The sequence below is a fragment of the Sorghum bicolor genome, chromosome 1, assembly GCF_000003195.3.
Source record: "Sorghum bicolor cultivar BTx623 chromosome 1, Sorghum_bicolor_NCBIv3, whole genome shotgun sequence".
Lineage (NCBI taxonomy): Eukaryota > Viridiplantae > Streptophyta > Magnoliopsida > Poales > Poaceae > Sorghum > Sorghum bicolor.
In genome coordinates this window covers 2816236-2836448 of record NC_012870.2, presented here as the reverse complement: position 1 = coordinate 2836448, position 20213 = coordinate 2816236, and the positions used below count along the sequence as shown (strand labels likewise).

Here is a 20213-nt window from a genome sequence, read left to right as displayed (position 1 = left end):
ATAAGTAAGTTACATGTGATCTAATGAGTATGAATTTTTTACCACAATTTAAACATACAATAATTATTCTAACATAAAAAATTCACCACAATTGAACCATAGAACATTGTAGCTAGGAATTATTCTAATTAATTGCAAAAACACGGATTTAAAGCTACAACAAAACTTTGTTCTAAATCTTACCATATTACATGTTCAATGTGTAGATCTACTTATCTGGAGTCCAACAAAATCAAATTTACTTTTTTATAAATTTTATGTGATTTACTATGATTTTACAAATATTTAGCTGAAATAAATAAAAAAAGAAAAAGACAAAAGTGCCTTCAAAACCACTTATAACCATGTTAGGGACGTAATATACATGGTTTTAAAAGTTGGGTTTTAAAATTTAGAAATGAAAAACAGACTTTCACAAGAGTTGATCGACCTAAAATGAACTTTTTCCTTCCTCGTACGACTCGTCCTATGGGGTTAAGGAAGGCTACAGTGGTATCACAACGTATGGGCTCTCCTAGCCCATATGCACAAGGGAATTCGGTTCACTAAAGCCCAAAAGATAGAGTAGCGTCGCCTATTGCCCTGTCGTGCCCGTCCTCGACTCTTTTCTCGGAAAAAAATGGGTACAACGCTCAACTGCCTCTGCTGAAGGGTGAAGCTCAACTTGCAGAGTGAGTACTGGAGAACAAACGAGATGGTGCCTCCAGTTTGAGTGCAAACTGCAAACAACTGAAGTTGGGGCGGATTGTGACACAACATAGCAATGGAGTCGTGGTATGAAAACGTGGTACGTGGTACATTATTTTTTAATAAATACATGGAACAAAAGACATACAGCTTGAGCTCGTTTCTTCGATTAATAGAACGCTTACCAAGTGTAACTGAAACTTGTTCATGGATCGATGAACATATCATGAATGAATTAATTATGTCTTCACTAAACTTAGGCCTTGTTTAGTTTCTAAATTTTTTTGGTTCAGGGTACTGTAACAGTTTCGTTTGTTTGTGACAAATATTGTCCAATTATGGAGTAACTAGGCTCAAAAGATTCATCTCATGATTTACAAATAAACCGTGTAATTAGTTTTCGTTTTTAACTATATTTAATGCTTCATACATGTGCCGCAAGATTTGATGTGACGGAAAATCTTGAAAATTTTTTAGGTAAACTAAACCAGGCCTTAAGACTTAGAAAGTTCTATAACAATAAAGATAAAAATAGATAATTGAACTCCTCATGCGGCCTCTTCTTTTTGTTTTCTTCTCCCATTTTGGGCCTCACGTTCCATCGCTATTCCCGTGGTGGATCACATTCCAGCCGTGTTCGAAAGGATGCTCCATCGTGCTCCCGATCCACGAATTGAAATGATGTTGAACATGTCCACATTTCTGTTTCCAGGCATTTTTTATGCACTTGGGGTATTTTTCTAGTTTTACTACTAAGTTTTACCTTGTTATAGGATGACTAACTTGTCTTCATGTCTTAAAACAGTCATCAAAACACCCGAGTGCAAAAAAAAGAAAAATGCTTTTCAAAGTTGTGGGCATAAAAAAACAAAGATTTTGTAGCCTATAGGGGTAAATTAGACTACCTCGGGTCCAAAGGATTTTTGTTGATATGGGCTCTCCTGGCCCATATACATCAAGCGAATTCGGCCCACTAGCCCAAAAGACAGAGCAGCGTCGACTGTTACTGCCCGTCCTCGGCTCAACTTCCTGTTTTTGCCTCTTCCCTTTCCCCTCTCGCCTCTGCTGCCCTCGCCGAGGCGAGCAATCAATCCCCTCCCAATCCCCAGCGCGGCGACGCCAGCCGCCTCTGCCGCCTGCGATGGCCGCACGGCGCGGGCCCCACGTCATCAAGCTTCACGATCCCAATCCGCCCCTCCTCGGCCGGGCGCCAGGTCCCGCGGCGGCCGCCGTCTCCGCGCCCTCGCGAGACGAGGGCATCCTCGCGCAGCACCCGCGCGCCGCCCCTTCGAGCGCCTCCGCCGCGCACCCCGCCTTTGCACTCATCGAGGAGCGCCTCGTCGCCCGGGACCAGGACATCCAGGAGCTCCTCGTCGACAACCAGCGGTTCGCCGCCACCCACGTCGCTCTCCAGCAGCAGCTCATCGCGGCGCAGCACGAGCTCCGGGCTGTCTCCGTCGCCGCCACCAGGGCGCGCGCCGAGCGGGAGGGAGAGGTGCGCGCCCTCGCCGACCAGGCGGCGCACATCGAGGCCGAGGCGCGGGCCGTCGCCGCCGCGCGCGCGGAGGTCGACCAAGTCCACGCCGACGTCCAGGTGCTCGCCGCGGCGCGCACCGACCTCGTCAACCGTCTTCAGGGCCTACGGGAGAAGCTCGCGCACAAGAAGGCTGAGGCGAGTAAGACTGATTCCGTCCGTGCGCAGATTGAAACCATGCGCCGGGAGATCCAGAAGGGCAGGTATTGCTGTTGCTTCATTTAATCACTTACGTTTAATGTCCACAGCTAACATGCGATTTCATGATTTTTTTCGACCTTAGGAGCTCTCCCTGCTTTGTATTGACATATAGATTATTGAAAACAGTCATGCACTTTGATGGTTAGCTTGTGAAGTTTGTAAATATACAAGAGCATGCCACACCTTGTGTAGGATGATTAGGATAATCTGTTGCACAGCTGCTCCTCAAACCTGGTAACAAATCTGCTTCAGCGAGCTGTTGCATGTAAAAGAGAACTAAGCATTTGTTGCTCCTTAAGCAAGCTGCTCTGTCCAAGGAAGCCTTTACACTGTCACCATGCCAATTTCACAGGGTATGCTTACAACAGAATGACAATGCCTTGCTAGGTGACTTTGAAGGGTAGCCTTTTAGATAGATGCCATTGTATTGGTTAACCTTGTTTCCTAAAGCCTTTTTATGTGTGTATGAGTTGACAATCTTAGTGTTTCCGTGATTACATTTTCTGACTTATGAGCTAATGCATTTCGGATAGAATGATACGTCAAGTAGATTTGCAGCAGTATAAGGATGTATCACGTTTTGGGTGAATAGGACATGATTCTTCTCTTTCTTGGGGAAAACTGGTGAGGTCTACATGCAGGCCATATCCACCACACATTTTATGCTTCAATGTTTCCAGAGGCCCATAAGGAGTGCTGCTTGTTTTGGCCAAGTATTGAACCTAATACCCCTGTAGTATTAAAATATGCGGGGGGAAATGTGAAATCAGTTATAGGTTTTGCATTTACTCCTGCTTGAACTTTTTTGCCAGACATGCTAGCTCATAGTTGGTATAAAACTGATTTAGATCTAAATATATATGTATCATACCTGCTTCTGGGAAAAAACTAATTGGTTGGAGCCAAATTATTTATATGCAAATACAAAGAATGAAGCATGGTGTGGCTGCATGTTATAAAAAATAGCTAGTACTAGTCCATTGATCTGCCACTGCATCCACTAATCCACCTGAACCACTCTAGTCCTGCTCAGAAATATTTTTCACTGAAATGCACCGGGCGTCCTTTTCCTACTCAACTAGTCCCGCAACAAACTCTCAAACTGAGGATCTGTGCCCTTAAATCTTTTTAAGTGGTTTGCTCCAAATGACAATCCATGTCCATAATTTAATAGAGTGGATATGTTGTTTTGTCCCTGATGTCTTTCCATAATATGACAGAGCTGCGGTTGATTTCGAAAAGAAGGCACACTCTGATAACCTCGAACAAAGTAAAGCAATGGAGAAAAATATGATTTCTGTGGCTAGTGAGATTGAGAGGCTTCGAGGAGAGCTTGCAAATGCTGAAAAAGGGGCCACCGCTGTCAACCCAGTAGCAGCTGTTGGTAACTCTGGTATCATACTGAATCTGCTGAGTGTACTCACTTTCCTTTAAGTAGAATTTATGTATTTTGGGAGAATGGCTTAGGCAGTTAGCATAATGACCATCATTCATTGCAGGCTGTTAAACACAAAACTATTTGCTTTCAGCAGCTTAGATCATCTTTGTGGTTGCAGCTAGTCTTGTGAAATGTGTACAAATTCCAATGAGTTTTTTCCTGTTCTTTATAGCTCCAAAAAAGCTTTCGGATGATTTTAATATCCTGAAGTGCTGTAGAAACTTGTAAGTGTATTTGAAAGCCCGACATGATACTAAATATAGAGCCATTTGTCCCTTGAGCTTACTAGGTCATCTAAAATGCTAGCTCTTGGGATCAATGGTGAAGAAGGGTGGGCGGACTAGGTTCACGTAGGAATCAAAGGAACCGTTTGGTAATAGTAGCACCAGGCTACAATCTCATACGAGAGGTGGTTGCTTGGGTGGGCCTTGGGTTCTGTTCAGAAGATAATCCCTACATCTTCTGGCTTCTTTAAATAGGGCCGCTTTAGCATATTAAGAAACCAGGTGAAGAAGCCATCCATTTAGCTCCCATCTTCCTTAGCCGAGCTAGATCTAACTTCAATTGCATCAACTTTCTTGTGTAATTGTTCTGAACTACTATTCTTTTTTACTTTTGTGTAATCCTATCTCAGGGTATGCTGCGGCTTATGGCAATTCCGAGCCAACATATACTGGAATGTATGGCAATCCTGATGCAACATATACTGCACAGGCTTATCCTGATGCTTATAGCACTAATCAGGTTTGTTTACTTGCTTTATGATTGTTCTCTTATTTTCTTTTAATTTGACTACAACAATTGTTCTTGGATGCATCTGAAAGTTATAGCCTATCGAGTCACACTAATGAAAATAAAAAATATGATTCCAGAATTAATTTCTTATTTCTGTTATTTGAACCTCAGTTTATTTTGCATGATTAATGATCAACCCTTCATCTCTTCTTTCTTCTCTTCTAGTATGTTGTTTCCCATTCTGAATGATTTGCCTTTAGTAGTTCTGGATTTCCCTTTTTGTCTGTAAGAGAAGTTTAGTAGAATGACATGATGCTGCTCTTTAATACTCCCTCTGTCCATAAAAGAATGCAGCTCTTGCTTTTCGAGAAGTCAAATAGTTTAACTTTGACTAAATTTATATAAAAAAGTACGAATATTCATGATACAAAATAAGTACCATTAGATTAGTTATAGAATATATTTCCATAATAAATTTATTTGGAGACATAAGTGCTAATACTATTTACTATACACTTGGTCAAACTTGAGTTAGTTTGACTGGCACGATCCCATAATTGCATTATTTTATGGACGGAGGGAGTACGTTCCGCAGTTAAATAAGCTCCTTTCTGTGAGATATAACTTGTGTAGTATGTAGTGTTCTATGCTATGTGGGCTCATAAGTATGGGAACCACTTGCGTGGCTGCAGCAGAAACAAAACTCATATCCTGTTAGGAATTAATTTCTGGAGAGATGCCTGTAGACATGTAGTTTGCTCGTACTGTTAGCATCACGGTAGCTGTGATAATCTCATCCAGTGTCACTTTAGATATTTTTGGTCTGATTAGCTGAACATCCTTTCTTCGTAGGTACCATTGTGTTTCAGATAATGGAACAATCGAGCTTTTGACATTTTTTTTGCCAAAAAGAGTCAGATTTTTATTTAGTATTTTTAATTGCCTTTTCCGAATCATATATTAAAAAAAAATATACTGCACGACGCAACAAGTAGCTCAGCCTGAATCTGATTTTGACATTTCTGTGTTCTAAATTACAGGCTCATATGCACACCGGCGCCAATTCTCATTACATGAGTCAACCTGTTTCCTATGGACAATACGAGGGCCAGCACACCAATGTTCAAAGATGACTGTCAACACAAGATAGCTTACTTGCCTGCCATCTCATTGTAAAAGGATAGTCAAAGAATCCACCAGATTAAGCATGTTAGAGAAATCCGTTGCATTGAAGTGCTGGAAGCCCTCATGTTAATGTTTTTTCTTTCCTGGCTAATTTGTTCCAGAATGGGTCGAACTTGGAGCAAAAATCTTTCTCCCTTCTCCATGTACTAGCCTGATGATTCGTCAGTTCTGCAAATTGATGGTGTTATTCAGGGACTGTGATGCCTCTAGCCATTTGTGTACATATAAGGCCTTGTTTAGTTACATTTTTTTTTTTGCAAAATGAACACTGTAGCGCTTTCATTTGTGTTTGATAAATATTATCCAATTATCGACTAATTAGGCTTAAAAGATTTGTCTCGCAAATTATAGACAAACTGTGTAATTAGTTATTTTTTTAATCTATATTTAATGTTTCATGCATGTGTTGCGAGATTTGATGTGGCGGAGAATATAAAATTTTTTGCAAAATATATAAGGAACTAAACAAGGCCCAAATGAATCTGGTTGCAGTTAATTTATTCATGCAAATGCGATCATCTATGATCGCCAACACCAAGCTTTGCTGTTGTTCGGCGGTTGCCTTCGAGACGTGGAATTTTTGCTGAGAAGGCCATATTATCTGTCCGTTTTGCATTTATGCTCAGAATGAAGAAATAATCATACACCTCTTCGCTTTCAGTTTCAGTGTGGTGTTAAACCATTCTCTTGCAGATGATTCTGAAAGTAGAGTCCTAGCAGCTGCAAGAAAGGGAGAAAAAAAAGCTTCTATGGCTCGAAAACTAATTTCACGCCAAACCAATCCATTGCAGCCAGCAGCCCTCTTTTTTTTTAGAGTTCTTTTCTCTATACAACGAAACGAGAGCATATGTAGCTGCAAGAAAGAAAAACCAAAGCTTTTAAGGCTCGAAATCTAATTTCACGCCTAATCGATCCATTGCAGCCCGCAGTCTGGCTGTTTCGTCTCGGTCCGGACCCCTTTCTTCGAAACGGATCTCGGCCCGAACTTGAAGGCCCATGTACTCTGTCCCGATAGCGCGCGAGAACTCAGCAGCAGAGCGGAGACGGAGCGCTCGTTGGTTCTGAGAGTTTAGCACCACCTCGCCTGCGGAAGGCAGACGAGCCACGAGCTCCCGCTATAAGAAGAGCGCCCCCTGCCCCGTTGCTCCATACTTACCTGGACGGGGTCGACGGGTGGTCAAGAAGGCCCGTGGCCTAGGTCAGTGGCTCTCATTGCACTTGGAGAGTGCGCTGGCTTACCATCTCCCCAAGAGGGAGAGTGGACGTCATAATTTGTGGTAGAGGGGGTACGCGTTCGCGCGGCCCCTGCCAAATTCAATAAATTAAACTTTGGTCCCTGTCAAATTTAATAAATTAAACTTTGGTCTTCGCCAAAGGAGCAGTGGGTTTTTATGTGAATTCGTCCTAGTAATTTGCCTATTAGTCCCTTACTGTTATCTGGATACTCATTCTTTTGAGGCATTGATTCTTCATTTGATCCTCACTTGGCAATTTTATCTTGCCTTTGTCTTTACTGTCCATGTGAAAAAAAGTCCGTGTGCTGTTACATTATTTGAGGATTATCCTAAAAATAGTATTTCACAACTGTGTTTGACTTAGGCACTGTTTGGTTGAGGCTGTTTGTTTAACATCTATTACATCAAAATATTAAATATAGATTATTTACGAAACTAAAAACACAACAGATAATAATTTATAAAATAATTTTTTAAGTCTAATTAGTCTATAATTGAACAGTAGTTACTATAGTTACAAATATGCTTCGATACTATAAAACTTTAGCATCTCTAACCCAACACAAGACCTTTTTTTGGTTCCATAGGAAACTTAAGAGGGACGTCCTGTACAGGCGAATAAAATGAAGCAAATCCGGCTACACATTGAAACAAGGCCTTAAAAAATGTCTTTTGTTAGGGACAGTGGCGGAGCTAGAGCAAATATAAGGAGGGTGCGCTTGACTTGTGGGTGCGTATGATTTTACTATGTGGGTGCGAATATGGTAAAAATTTAACTATAATTACTATTTTTTTAATATATTTGTGGGTGCGGCCGCACCCAGTACGGTCTATATAGATCCGCCCATGGTTAGGGACGTCATGTGTAATGGAGAAGTAGCAACAATGACAACATCTAATAAGAAAGTGTTTAGTTGGGGGTGTTAAGTTTAACATGTACTATAGTATTTTCGTTTTATTTAATAATTAATGATCAATCATAGGTTAATTAGACTTAAAAGATTTGTCTCATAAATTACTCTCTATCTATATTTTTAGTTTTATAAATGATTTATATTTAGTACTTTATGCATGTGTCTAAATATTTGATGTGATAAGAGTTAAAGTTTAACTATAGAACCAAACAAAATCTAAATCCTTGTTGCACCTTCAATAATGCATTCGGTGTTAGCCTTAGATTACCGATGACATAAAGGTGTCAACGAGGTTGCCGAGGACGAGGAGAAAATGGCCAGAGCTAACTATGAACTAGTTAGTTTGTTTTTACTTCTGATGAGTGCTATAGTAATTTTAGTCGATCTGTTTTTAGGCCATGGGTGTAATGCATAAAATCGATAGTCGATGTTAACTGATCACAAAGATACTTGTTTTTTTTAAATTTAATTAAAAAAGAGACAAATGTGCTTAAGTCTCCCTCCTTAAGAAAACCAGCACACAACACAAGAATAGAGTGAAGACCATGGAAATCTTGACATAACGAGTTCTCTTACTCGATTTGTTCTTAGAATAATGAAAGAATGTACTTTATAACCTGAACTAAGTCAAAATTTATCGAATTTGACTAATTTTATAGGGAATAGTATCAATATTTATGTATGCAATGCAATTCTAATAAATCTAAGAAGTACAGCTGTTCAGCCGCGTGGGAGTACATATGTAGCACGTGGCAGCCTCGCGTCACACGGGCACATTTTAAATCCACAACACGCCATCCTCCGCTGCATCGCAGCCGTCCAGCGCGACTTCCACACACGATCCGAGCATCCAGATGCCCGGGGAAACGTGTCAGCGTGTCACGTCCGCGCGCCCGCCCGCCCGCCGTCCCGGTCGCCGTCCATACCGTCGAACGACTCGAACCCCCCCACCCACCCAAACCCAACCGCGCTTTCTTCTCACCTGGAAAGGGAAGGGGAGCGCCGAGTCGAGAAGGCAAATCGTATTCGCCATGGGCATGGCTGCTCCGCGCGCACCGCTACCTCTTCCCCAGTTGCTGCTCCTCGTCGTCGCCGCGCTCCTCGCCGCCGCTCCCCTCCTTCATAGGGCGGCCGGGGCGGAGGACTTCGACGTCCGGCGCCACCTCTCCACCGTCACCAGGTGTGCCGCTCGAGTCTCTCTGCCCGCTGATCTGAACTCGCTCTGTGCTGTGGGTTCGTGGCGTGCTGCGGTAGTGTGATTCGGGTGTTATGAGTTTCCACTGCGTTATTGGTGCGACTGGGCCTAGGGCATAGGGATTTTCATTTTTGGGGGCTTTTGAGGCTTGCCGGGGTTGGGGAGGACCGATGAACTGCCACCTCTACGGTCCGGGCCCCGAACTATCCGCAGTTTTGCTTCGGGCTGACGCTACTACTACTCTCTGTCTCTCTCGATTGAGCTAAATTTCTGACGAATGGGACATGGTTGTCTGTCTAATTGAGTAATTGTGAACACAAGCATTTCAGTTGTAGCATGTAGTAAGATAATGGATCTGTCGTAACCTGTACACCTGAATTTTAGTGTTCATGACTATATCTAAGTGGCGCACTACATTGATAATTTAAAATGTAGTACTTGTGATCTTATGGTAATTTGTAGGAATAGAGTGCGTTTTACAGGTATTAGGAACAGAGGTTTCCCATATAAAGATCATTATCAGCAAAGGCGTGATCTGAATGATACTAACACGTAACCTGAGAATTGATATCTGCCCTCACCATTTTTTCCCTGAACGAAATGATCTAATCCCCTGGTGATGTCCAGGTATGATGTGGCCAGAGAGTCCAGGGGTGTCATCTCCATGCCGTCAATCCCAGACGGGTGCCGTGTCGTTCACCTCAATCTAGTGGTAAGTCCGATTCCGTAATTTCGCTACCCAGTTCTGGTTCATTCATACATGTCCATGACTTCACATCGATTCAGTTGGTTTTAAGGGAAACAGTGTAACTTTTTTTTTCCACATAATATGGCTATATGGTGCTAAGCTCTTTTTTTAAGTTTTAAAAATTCCTAATATGTAATGGAAAAACTATTTATATTTTAAGGTAGTTATGAATAAAATGATATAACACACAGAAAGAATCGCATATTTAGGTGGGGTAAACCTGATATTATCTATTTCTCTTCAACTAGGCAAGACATGGGACTCGTGCTCCTACCAAGAAGCGAATCAAGGAGCTGGATAGATTGGCAGTTCGACTGGAAGCCCTTATGAAAGAGGCAAACCATGGCCTTGATAGTGATTCTCTGAAGAAAATTCCATCCTGGATTAAAGGCTGGGAATCACGTTGGAAGGGTAGGACTAAAGGTGGTGAGCTGATTAGTGAAGGGGAAGAGGAGCTGTACAATTTAGCTACAAGAGTGAGGGAGAGGTTTCAAGATCTACTTGACGACGAATATCACCCTGATGTATATTCAATAAGAGCAACTCAGGTCAGTTCGACATAGCTTCTTTAATTTGCTTGTGTATATTCTCGCATCCGATATGATCATATGTCATGAGCCCTCTTTTTCATTCTCACAAGAAAGGTAAATAATACTTACTAGTATGTCACATTTGGATTGTCATACTACCATTCTTTCCATTGTTGTTTTTGACGGAAGTGGCCTATTGTGGAAATATTAATAATTTACACAAAGTCAAATCTGATTACTCAGGAGAATAGGTGAACCTGAAAAATTGTTCCAAAATGATGCAGACACACAACTACGGTCATCAAATGTTGCTGATTTCTACTCTTGCAGGAGATTAACTATGTTTCAAATACAGGTTCCTCGAGCATCAGCTAGTGCCGTGGCATTTGGTTTGGGACTACTTTCTGGGAAAGGAAAGCTTGGACAAGGGAAGAACCGTGCCTTTTCTGTTCTGAGTGAGAGTCGTGCAAGTGATATTTGTCTGAGATTCTTTGACAGCTGTGAGACATACAAGGTAATATTTATGGTAGCACTAGCATTTTTAGGAAGAATAAGAAAAAAAAACATTGGCTGGTGTGCTAATGTGACTTGTTTTTTTTATTCCAGCACATACCGCGGTCTTATTTATTTTTTCTTAAAATTTTGATATTTGAAGTATCCAACTCTGATCAAAGCCTTGTAGAATATCGGTAACAGAATATAAATTGATGGTAGCATTGCCAAATGGTGCTACCATGTTGTGCTATTTAGTAGTTACTAAACAATTTCATTCCTCATTATGCGCTACTTACTTTATCTGTTTCATACAATGCATTCAATCTTCTGTTTCACCTTAACAGCTTATTAGGTTGCCCTCACCAGCTTTTCTCCCCTTTCTGTTTTAGAAGGGCTATGCACTCATGTTCATGTGTTTCTCCTTTTTTTATGACTTGGAAGTTAAGTCTATAGGTATAGTAAGCTACATATTGTTGTAGCTGAATAAAGAACAATAATTTTGGGACCATTTCCAGGCATATAGGAAAAGGAAGGAGCCTGATGTAGAGAAGCAAAAGGAACCAATTCTAGAGCATGTCACAGCTGCTCTTGCCAATCGTTATCACCTAAAATTTACAACTCAGGATGTTTCTTCCCTCTGGTTTCTTTGTAAGCAGGTAAAGTGTGAATCATGGAAAAGGGAGCTGGTGATTTCTGCTATATGTTTCAGAAGAGACCTACCTGCTAGGCTCTAGAGTTAGATGCAAATAACTTTTGAATGTTTTAAATAAATGCAGGAAGCATCTTTGTTGAATATAACCAATCAAGCTTGTGGGCTTTTCAATGAAGCCGAGGTAGGTTACCGCTGGACATATATTGCGCCATGCTTCATGGTTGAATTTTTCTTGTTTATCTATCTGTAACGACAACTGTTTTCTTTTTGTGCTTTGCTGGACAGAAATGCTGCATAGATATTAGGCCTTGAATTTTAAATTTTGTAAAGTTCACTGCATTTTCAAATCTGTATCATCTTCATGAGGCGGTGTTGGTTATTACGCTTTGGAATAGATGATCTTTATATGTTTTTAATAGTTGTATATTGGTGAGTTATTTGGTTCGTTAAAGTACTTAGTCAAGCAGTCTATCTCAAGCTATTCATGCAATTTGGTAGCCAGTGAAATATTCTCATTCTGTCATTCCTCGACTGGAATTCGCTGTTCCACTAATTGTTTGTTTGGTTTAGAGAAAACTCTACTGGATCCAATTCGTGCGCTGATCTGAATTCGAGAATGCTACTTAAAAAATGTGTCTTAATAGAACATATGGCAAGTTCCTGACGGGCACCTTAGGTTTACGTTCTTCCTTAAGCAATCTGTTATTGTGCTTTCTGACTCGTGTTTACATACTTTTAAGTAACTTATTTTCTTAATCTTTTGACTTGCTTTTCCTTTTTTTAAATTAATGTAAAAAAAATGTTCTGTTCAGGTTCGTTTTCTAGAGTGGACAGATGATTTGGAGGGTTTTGTCCTAAAAGGCTATGGTGAGTCAATTAACTACAGGATGGGACTGCCATTGCTCAAGGATGTTGTCCAGTCAATGGAAGAAGCAATAATAGCTAGAGAAGGTAGCTGTATTACATGATTTCAGCAAACTAATTCTGATCTTTAGATATGCTTCTTGGTAAGATACCAACATAATCCTTGATATTGTAGAAAACCACCCTGATGGTACGTATGAAAAGGCAAGGCTTCGATTTGCACATGCAGAAACTGTTGTTCCTTTTAGCTGTCTTCTCGGTCTTTTTCTTGAAGGTCCAGGTAACCACTTCTTCGCTTAGTCCTGTTCATGAAGTTCTTCCTCTGAATTATATATTGACGACTGATGCCTCATTTCACACATCTAACATACATGAAATTTTGACTGCCTAGACTTTGAGAAGATACAGAGGGAGGAAGCGTTGGACCTACCCCCTTTGCCGCCACAGGGAAGAAACTGGAAGGGCAGTGTTGTTGCGCCTTTTGCTGGTAACAACATGCTGGCTTTATACCAATGCCCAAGCAAAATTTCGGATGGCAGCGCAACCTCTGGAGGCCAAAGTAACTCATACTTCATTCAAGTTCTACACAACGAAGCCCCAATTTCAATGCCTGTAAGACTTATAACTTCAATTCTGGGACTGAGAGGTATCTTGTGAAGTCAAACAATTAAATAATCTCAACCTAAAAGATGTTAACAGTTGACACGATGAATATTTATTTATATACTGCAGATATTTCTTGTTTATACCTTCTGTCAATGCAATTTGAGCTTTGTGCCTGGGTAGAGGTGCAACTGCTGAAAAGTAAATATTTTTGAGCTTTAGATACTTGGACAGAGGGATGGGCAAACACAATATCAAATAAACTCTTGGAAATGCTTGCTATGTTTCATTTGTAGAAGTAGATGGCTTGGCCTAATCCAACTAGTGCACTGTAAGATATTAGTCGTGTCCCCTGTAAACAGTAAATACCCTAATACATCATTGCTAAGTTGGACCATATTTATGCAGGGGTGCGGCAACAAAGATTTCTGTCCATTCGAGGAGTTCAAGGTAAACACAACATGGGCTCTGCATTTCTTCTTTTTGAAAGGCACCTCTCCTGTTTGAAGTATCACAGCCAGTCATTTCAAAGAAATGGGTTCTTATCACCCTTGTATGTGCCTACAGGAGAAGATTGTGAAACCGCACCTGAAGCACGACTACAACATGATATGCAAGATCAAATCCCCGGCGGCAAGCGAGGAGCCCGCCTCGTTCCCCTCCAGAGTGTCCAGTTTCTTCGTAGGACTCTTCTCGCAGAGAGGGTACCACGCCGTGGGCGCTGAAGGCGTCAAGACCGAGCTGTAGGTCACACTAGCATAGGTGCATAGCAACCATCTGCCACGGTGCCGCCTCTCACCGTCTGCGAGCAGCGAGCACGAGCAAGGAACCAGACTAACCGATGCACTGACCTGCGGTGTATTTGTAGTTCTGTACGGGACGAGGAGGCGCCAGTTCAATTTCTCCAGGGCCAGACGCCTCATAAATTCTGTTTCACTTCGAACTCCCTTCCGCGCAGAAAGAAATGCATGCCGTCGAGGCACGCGTGGCTTTTGCCGTTGTGGTCATGTCACTGTAGTTTTAATGACAGCTGTGGACTCTACTGTGCCATTTACTATAGTACTCTGCTACAAGGCTTTGTTTAATTCTAATTTTTTTATAAAACAGACGCCATAATATTTTTGTTTGTATTTAACAAATATTTTCTAATTATAGAATAATTAGACTTAAAAGATTTGTCTCACGAATTACAGATAAACTGTATAATTAGTTATTATTTTTATTTATATTTAATACTTCATGATACGATGGGGAATCTATTTTTTTTTTTACAAAAATTCTTTGGAACTAAGGGCTTGTTAGGCACAGCTTAACTTCACTAGTAAAGCTGTTTTTTTAGAAAATAGCTTCATGAGTGACTTTCTATATGAAGCTGAGCTGTTTTGAAAAAAGTGTTTGGCAAAATAGCTTCACCAACTACTTCATACATAGTTGAGAGAGAGAAATGAGGGAGAAGCTGTAATAAGCTACTTTTTTTCAGCTTCATCCAACTTATGTTTTTGTGAGAGGAGGGGAAAAACAGCTTCAGCTATGAAGCTGTTTTGAAAATAAGTGTTTAGCAAAAAAAAACAGCTCACAACAACTCATGAAGCTGTTGTGAGCTGTACCAAACAGGCCTAAATAAGGTCCAAGTGTGCAAAGCTGTGATGAGTGACTAGTGAGTGATTTTTCGGTGGAAAAATCCAAAAGAGGTTGACCAGATCCGACTCCGAGAGGCGGGTACCAACCGCATCCCTAGAGATCTAGTGTCCCGTAGCCACTCCACGGTCACACTCTCGACGAGACCTCACGACATCAGCTCAGCTCAGCTCAGAGGAAGGACGGACGGCGAGATGGCAAGCGGGGAACAAGGCAAGGGGGAGACGGTGCTGGTCACCGGCGCCAGCGGCTTCATCGGCTCGACCCTCGTCCGAGGCCTCCTTGGCCGCGGCTACAACGTCCGCGCCGGCGTCCTCAACCCCGGTCAGTAGCACTAGCACGCTACCGCACCGCACTCTCCGGCTTTGCGCTCCAGGACAGCGTCACCATGACGCTGGAAGAAAAAGCTTGCCCCTTGCCTGCGACGCGGAGCTCATCGAGTGCGCCGTGGTATGCAGATGACAGGGCGGAGACGGACCACCTCCTCGATCTCGCCGCCGGCGCCGGCGACGGCCGCCTCAGCTTCTTCCGCTGCGACCTCCTGGACGGCGCCGCGCTGCTCGACGCCGCGCGCGGGTGCTCGGGTATCTTCCACCTCGCGTCGCCCTGCACCGTCGACCCCGTCAAGGACCCCCAGGTTTGTACCTGCCGCGCCGTAGCGCCAGACTGCCAGTAAGGCAGTAACCAGTTGCCCCGTCGCCGCGTGCCCGTCCGGCCCCACACCCATGCCGACCCTGCTCCGCTCGCTGTTGCAGAATCAGCTGATGGTGCCCGCGGTGGAAGGGACGCGGAACGTGGTGCGCGCGGCCAAGGACGCCGGCGGAGTGCGGCGGGTGGTGGTGACCTCGTCCATCTCGGCCATGGTGCCCAGCCCCGGGTGGCCCGCCGGGGAGGTCCTCGACGAGCGTTGCTGGACCGACATCGACTACTGCGAGAAGAACGGGGTGAGCTTCGCCTACCTGCCAACTCCAGCTGCTCCTGCTTGGGTTCTTCCTTCCCAGTGAACTCAACCTGAACTCTGTACTTTGGGGAAAATATTCGCATCCTATTTCTAGCTATTCCTAGCGTACATCATGCACGTCAACAGTGAAAATGGTATGCAGAATTTCCAGGACTCAATGCAATGCAACCTCTGCAGAGTCTCAGTTCCATCAGCAATCTGTTGGCTGTTACTCCTATCTCAGGCCCCATTTGCTTTTGTGTGTAGGTTTGGTACCCTGCTTCGAAAGCACTGGCAGAGAAGGCAGCGTGGAAGTTTGCAGAGGAGAACGGGCTAGATGTGGTTGTGGTTAACCCTGGGACTGTGCTGGGCCCGATGATTCCACCAGCCATCAACGCTAGCATGGCCATGTTTTGTCGCCTCCTTCAAGGTAAGCATATTGCACAGTGCAGTAACCTATTTCTTAAGGTTGGAAAATTTGAATTTTGTTATTCGTCCATTTACAAATTAGTGGAACTGTCCACTTATCATGCCTTGTTTGTTCTGATAAGCCTCTTCAAGTTAATGTACTGAACATTTGATCATCATAAGTAGGAGTGCTAGCTAAGGTTGTTACCTCAGCTCTGAACCTTTCCTTTTCTACTTGATATTCTGCATGGACAAATGTCTCTTCCAGAATCCAGCAGTTTCAGTTGATAAATAAATGGCCAATTGACATTGTGGTAACAAATACAATACCTACATGTATATAATGTTCAGAAAACTTTTCTTGCTTGCTTTCTGCCCTTGCAGGCTGCACAGAGGAGTATGCCGATTTCTTCATAGGACCAGTACACGTGGAAGACGTTGCCATGGCGCATATCATGGTGTTCGAGAACCCATCGGCGTCGGGGAGGCATATGTGCGTCCAGTCCATCTGTCACTGGAGCGACTTCGCGGTCAAGGTCGCCGAGCTCTACCCCAACTACAAAGTGCCCAAGTACGCAAAACCACACATTGTTTTCAGTTTTCACCAAGAAAATCCACTGAAATTTAGCTGTCGATCGTGATCAGTCTCACACCTTGTGCCGTTGCTTTACCTGCAGGTTCCCTAAGGACACCCAGCCTGGGCTGGTGAGACAAGAGGTAGGCTCCAAGAAGCTCATCGCGCTGGGGCTTCAGATCACTCCCATGGAGAAGATCATCAGGGATGCCGTGGAGAGCCTCGAGAGCAGAGGCCACATCTCCTGAATCCTGATGGATGGATGGCAGGATGGGCAGTCCTTGTGAAGTTGTGATGTGAGGCCGTCATATGGACCTTGCTAAGTTGCCAGCGTGGCTTGTAACTAGTAGTAATAATGATGTCACCAGATGATGATTATAATAAGTTCGCGTTGGAACCGTGCAAATCTGAAATTGAAAACCGAGCTAACTCGATTTGTCAGTTCTTAATCATGAAGTTTCAGGCACCGAATTGGTTTAGATCCTTGTCGAAGATGAAACCTACACACACACTGAACGTTCTGATGGTCGACGTGAACTGTACTTCCATTTGCTCCTCCTTTTCTTCGGTCTGCAGAAAGCTCTGTCGTCTGCAGTTGCACAACAATGCGTGCTATGGTACGCAATCACGGTGACTGTGTTCTGGATAATCCAAAAGAGGTTTGCCGTTTTGTCAGGTCCGAAGATGGTGCTAAACACGCATCCAGACACCAAAAAAAAAAAAAAAATTCCCAGTGTCAGGTAGCCACTCAGGCAGTCAGGCGCTGACACAGTCGCAGCACACTCGGAGTGAGTCGAGACCCAGCTCAGGCAGCTAGTCAGCTCAGGGAAAGGACGCGAGAGATGGCGGGGGAGACGGTGCTGGTCACCGGCGCCAGCGGCTTCATCGGCTCCACCCTCGTCCGCCTCCTCCTCGGCCGTGGCTACAACGTCCACGCCGGCGTTCTCAACCCCGGTCAGTACCAGTTGCTCACGCGACACGTACACAGACGCTGATGATATTCCTTACAGTTACTATTTGGGCGTGGCGATGCAGATGACAAGGCGGAGACGGAGCACCTGCTCGCCCTGGCCGCCGGCGCCGGCGAGGGCGAGGGCCGCCTCCGCATCTTCCGCGGCGACCTCCTCGACGGCGCCGCGCTGATCGACGCCGCGCGGGGCTGCTCGGGTGTCTTCCACCTCGCCTCGCCCTGCATCGTCGACGCCGTCAGCGACCCCCAGGTGTGTGCCCCGTCGCTGTCCTCTCCTCTCCTCTTCCATCGGCTCGCTCTACCCCAGGCTGATGTGCGGCTGTGTTCCGTCTATGCATGGTTAATTGCAGAAGCAACTGATAGTGCCGGCGGTGGAAGGGACGCTGAACGTGCTGCGCGCCGCCAAGGAGGCCGGGAGCGTGCGGCGGGTGGTGGTCACCTCGTCCAGCTGCGCCATCATGCCCAGCCCCGGGTGGCCCGCCGGCGAGGTCCGGGACGAGCGCTGCTGGACTGACATCGACTACAGCGAGAAGAACGGGGTGAGCCGCCTTAGCCTACTAGTATTATGCATGCATGATCAGCTTGGGAAACTCACTCGGTGAACGCCGAAACTGGGAGAAGGTTTCCAGGACGCATGCAAGATGCAACCTCTGCAAAAGCTTCGATTTTCATCTACCATAGAATCCAAAATGCAAAATGCCAGCTACTTTGGAGTAATGAAATACAAAATGCCAAAATTTTCAGAGTCATGTTTAGTTCCATCCAAAATGCAGAATTTATTATGCTCGTGAAGCCTCTTGAGGCTCATTTTAGGTTTTTTTGCCCTCTTGAGACCAAAATCCAAAATAGAGAATAACTACCTTTTTGCTAAAATTTTTGCATGGTGTTTAGTTTTATTTTATAAAATGATGGACTAAAACCTAAAAATTTTTGAGAAAAAATAGGAACTAAACACCCCTTTGTCTCGTGCATATACAGGTTTGGTACCCTGTTTCCAAGACGCTGGCAGAGAAGGCAGCGTGGAAATTTGCAGAGGAGAACGGAGTAGATGTGGTTGTGGTTAATCCAACGTCTGTCCTGGGCACGATAATCCCACCAACCATCAATTCTAGCATGTCCGTGCTTCTACGCCTCCTTCAAGGTAAAGCTTTATTTAGGCCGTACTAGTTTGGAACTCTGAATTCTAATTTTCGTTCCAAATATGAAATTTGAGTTGAAGTATTTGATCATGACTACCTTAGTGGTTTCAGTTTAAATAAATATATCTGGTTTCCAAATGATTCATGCATTTACAAAACAAAACAACTGTTTCTTGCTTTTTTTTTTGGCCACTTCATGCAAGTTTCAAATTATATGCAGTGTTGAGAATATTCTTATTTTTTTGTTCATTATACTGTTCATTGGATGAAGAGAACACTGAAGCACATCCAAATATGAAATATGAGCTGTTGTAGTTTTTGATAATGTCTACCTTACTGGTTCAATTTTGAATCAATATATGGTTCCCAAACGATGCAATATGCACTTGCAGTTGCAGAGACCAACCAATCCTCTTGTTTGCCACTTGATTTGCTAGCTTGAATCCTCATGCAGTATCCAGAAACATTGTTATTCTTGCTTGCTCATTATGCCGTGCCATTACAATGAGATGAATTAAGAAAACAGTGAAGCACATCATTTTGGCCATGCAGGTTGCACAGAGGAGTACAAGGACATATGGATGGGGGCAGTCCATGTGGAAGACGTTGCCTTGGCCCATCTCCTGGTGTTCGAGAACCCATCAGCTTCCGGGAGGCACATCTGCGCCGAGTCCATCAATCACTTGAGCGACTTCGCGGCCAAACTCGCCGAGCTCTACCCCAGCTACAAAGTGCCCAAGTAATTAAGCCACATATTCAAAACCCCCCGTTTTTTTGGCAATGAAAACTGCATGAAAACATCTGGGAATGCTTGCCTGTCCTCTGTTGGAATTGAAACTTGTAGTGTTGCTTTGTGGCAGGTTCCCCAAGGATACCCAGCCTGGGCTTGTGAGAGCAGAAGCGGAGGTGGCGGCGAAAAAGCTCGTTGCACTAGGGCTGCAGTTCAGGCCCCTGGAGAAGATCATCAGGGATGCCGTGGAGAGCCTCAAGAGCAGAGGTTACATTTCGTAGCCGTAGGCTATTGTAATGTCCTCCTGGACTTTGCTAAGTTGCTAGTAGTATGGTTTTGACAGATGTCACTAGAAAATAAGGCACTGTTTACATTGTGAAACTAAGTTTCAATCAAGCTCAGACACTGGGAGATCTGGAAGATGCCAATCAAATTTCGATCCTGACTCCTGAGTAGCAAATTTTGGAAAGTGAAATCGCGAACATGAATAAATTTTTCAAGGAGTTACACACACGCGAAGGTTGGTTACTTAAAAAAAACTCAAATAGACTAGTTATAACTACGAGTCTCTGTTCGAGATCTGAACCTGAACCCGAATCTGAATATGCCATGCTAACAGAGCTCTTTCTCTCGTAGACTTGCAGTTTATTTCAACACAAAATCATCCTCCGTCTGGCCTTTTTATAGCACCTCATGAATCTAGCCTCAAATTGTGAATCTGAATCGAAACCAGAATCTGAATAGTAAAGTTCCTTCCCTGAATCTTTTGGTTTCAGCAGTGGCATTTCGGCTACTTCG

At 43.8% G+C, this 20213-nt stretch overlaps 4 protein-coding genes across 4 annotated transcripts; all 4 read left to right on the top strand.

Annotated features, from left to right (window-relative positions):
• LOC8057381 (protein FLX-like 1) lies at positions 1733-6077 on the top strand. Its single transcript, XM_002466163.2, has 4 exons — positions 1733-2424; positions 3643-3815; positions 4495-4604; positions 5636-6077. Exons 1-4 carry the CDS (start codon positions 1829-1831, stop codon positions 5726-5728), a joined length of 972 nt encoding a protein of 323 aa, XP_002466208.1. The 5' UTR covers positions 1733-1828; the 3' UTR covers positions 5729-6077.
• On the top strand, positions 8888-14138 carry LOC8057380 (multiple inositol polyphosphate phosphatase 1). Its single transcript, XM_002466162.2, has 11 exons — positions 8888-9109; positions 9752-9836; positions 10121-10420; positions 10758-10916; positions 11413-11553; positions 11674-11730; positions 12362-12500; positions 12589-12693; positions 12805-13025; positions 13425-13466; positions 13584-14138. Exons 1-11 carry the CDS (start codon positions 8961-8963, stop codon positions 13761-13763), a joined length of 1578 nt encoding a protein of 525 aa, XP_002466207.1. The 5' UTR covers positions 8888-8960; the 3' UTR covers positions 13764-14138.
• Positions 14742-17028, top strand: LOC8057379 (cinnamoyl-CoA reductase 1). Its single transcript, XM_002466161.2, has 6 exons — positions 14742-14978; positions 15113-15291; positions 15410-15598; positions 15862-16024; positions 16387-16573; positions 16680-17028. The coding sequence occupies exons 1-6, from the start codon at positions 14849-14851 to the stop codon at positions 16822-16824; spliced, it is 993 nt and encodes a 330-aa protein (XP_002466206.1). The 5' UTR covers positions 14742-14848; the 3' UTR covers positions 16825-17028.
• Positions 17151-19928, top strand: LOC8057063 (tetraketide alpha-pyrone reductase 1). Its single transcript, XM_021451447.1, has 6 exons — positions 17151-17530; positions 17612-17796; positions 17897-18085; positions 18525-18687; positions 19238-19424; positions 19546-19928. Exons 1-6 carry the CDS (start codon positions 17419-17421, stop codon positions 19694-19696), a joined length of 987 nt encoding a protein of 328 aa, XP_021307122.1. The 5' UTR covers positions 17151-17418; the 3' UTR covers positions 19697-19928.

Coding starts and splice junctions, on each gene's coding strand:
- LOC8057381 (XM_002466163.2), top strand. CDS start 1,829: ATGGCCGCACGGCGCGGGCCCCACGTCATCAAGCTTCACGATCCCAAT. Junction 2,425..3,642: donor CGGGAGATCCAGAAGGGCAG/GTATTGCTGTTG, acceptor ATAATATGACAG/AGCTGCGGTTGATTTCGAAA. Junction 4,605..5,635: donor ATGCTTATAGCACTAATCAG/GTTTGTTTACTT, acceptor TCTAAATTACAG/GCTCATATGCACACCGGCGC.
- LOC8057380 (XM_002466162.2), top strand. CDS start 8,961: ATGGGCATGGCTGCTCCGCGCGCACCGCTACCTCTTCCCCAGTTGCTG. Junction 11,554..11,673: donor TCTGGTTTCTTTGTAAGCAG/GTAAAGTGTGAA, acceptor AAATAAATGCAG/GAAGCATCTTTGTTGAATAT. Junction 13,467..13,583: donor GTCCATTCGAGGAGTTCAAG/GTAAACACAACA, acceptor ATGTGCCTACAG/GAGAAGATTGTGAAACCGCA.
- LOC8057379 (XM_002466161.2), top strand. CDS start 14,849: ATGGCAAGCGGGGAACAAGGCAAGGGGGAGACGGTGCTGGTCACCGGC. Junction 15,292..15,409: donor ACCCCGTCAAGGACCCCCAG/GTTTGTACCTGC, acceptor TCGCTGTTGCAG/AATCAGCTGATGGTGCCCGC. Junction 15,599..15,861: donor ACTACTGCGAGAAGAACGGG/GTGAGCTTCGCC, acceptor TTTTGTGTGTAG/GTTTGGTACCCTGCTTCGAA.
- LOC8057063 (XM_021451447.1), top strand. CDS start 17,419: ATGGCGGGGGAGACGGTGCTGGTCACCGGCGCCAGCGGCTTCATCGGC. Junction 17,797..17,896: donor ACGCCGTCAGCGACCCCCAG/GTGTGTGCCCCG, acceptor GGTTAATTGCAG/AAGCAACTGATAGTGCCGGC. Junction 18,086..18,524: donor ACTACAGCGAGAAGAACGGG/GTGAGCCGCCTT, acceptor GTGCATATACAG/GTTTGGTACCCTGTTTCCAA.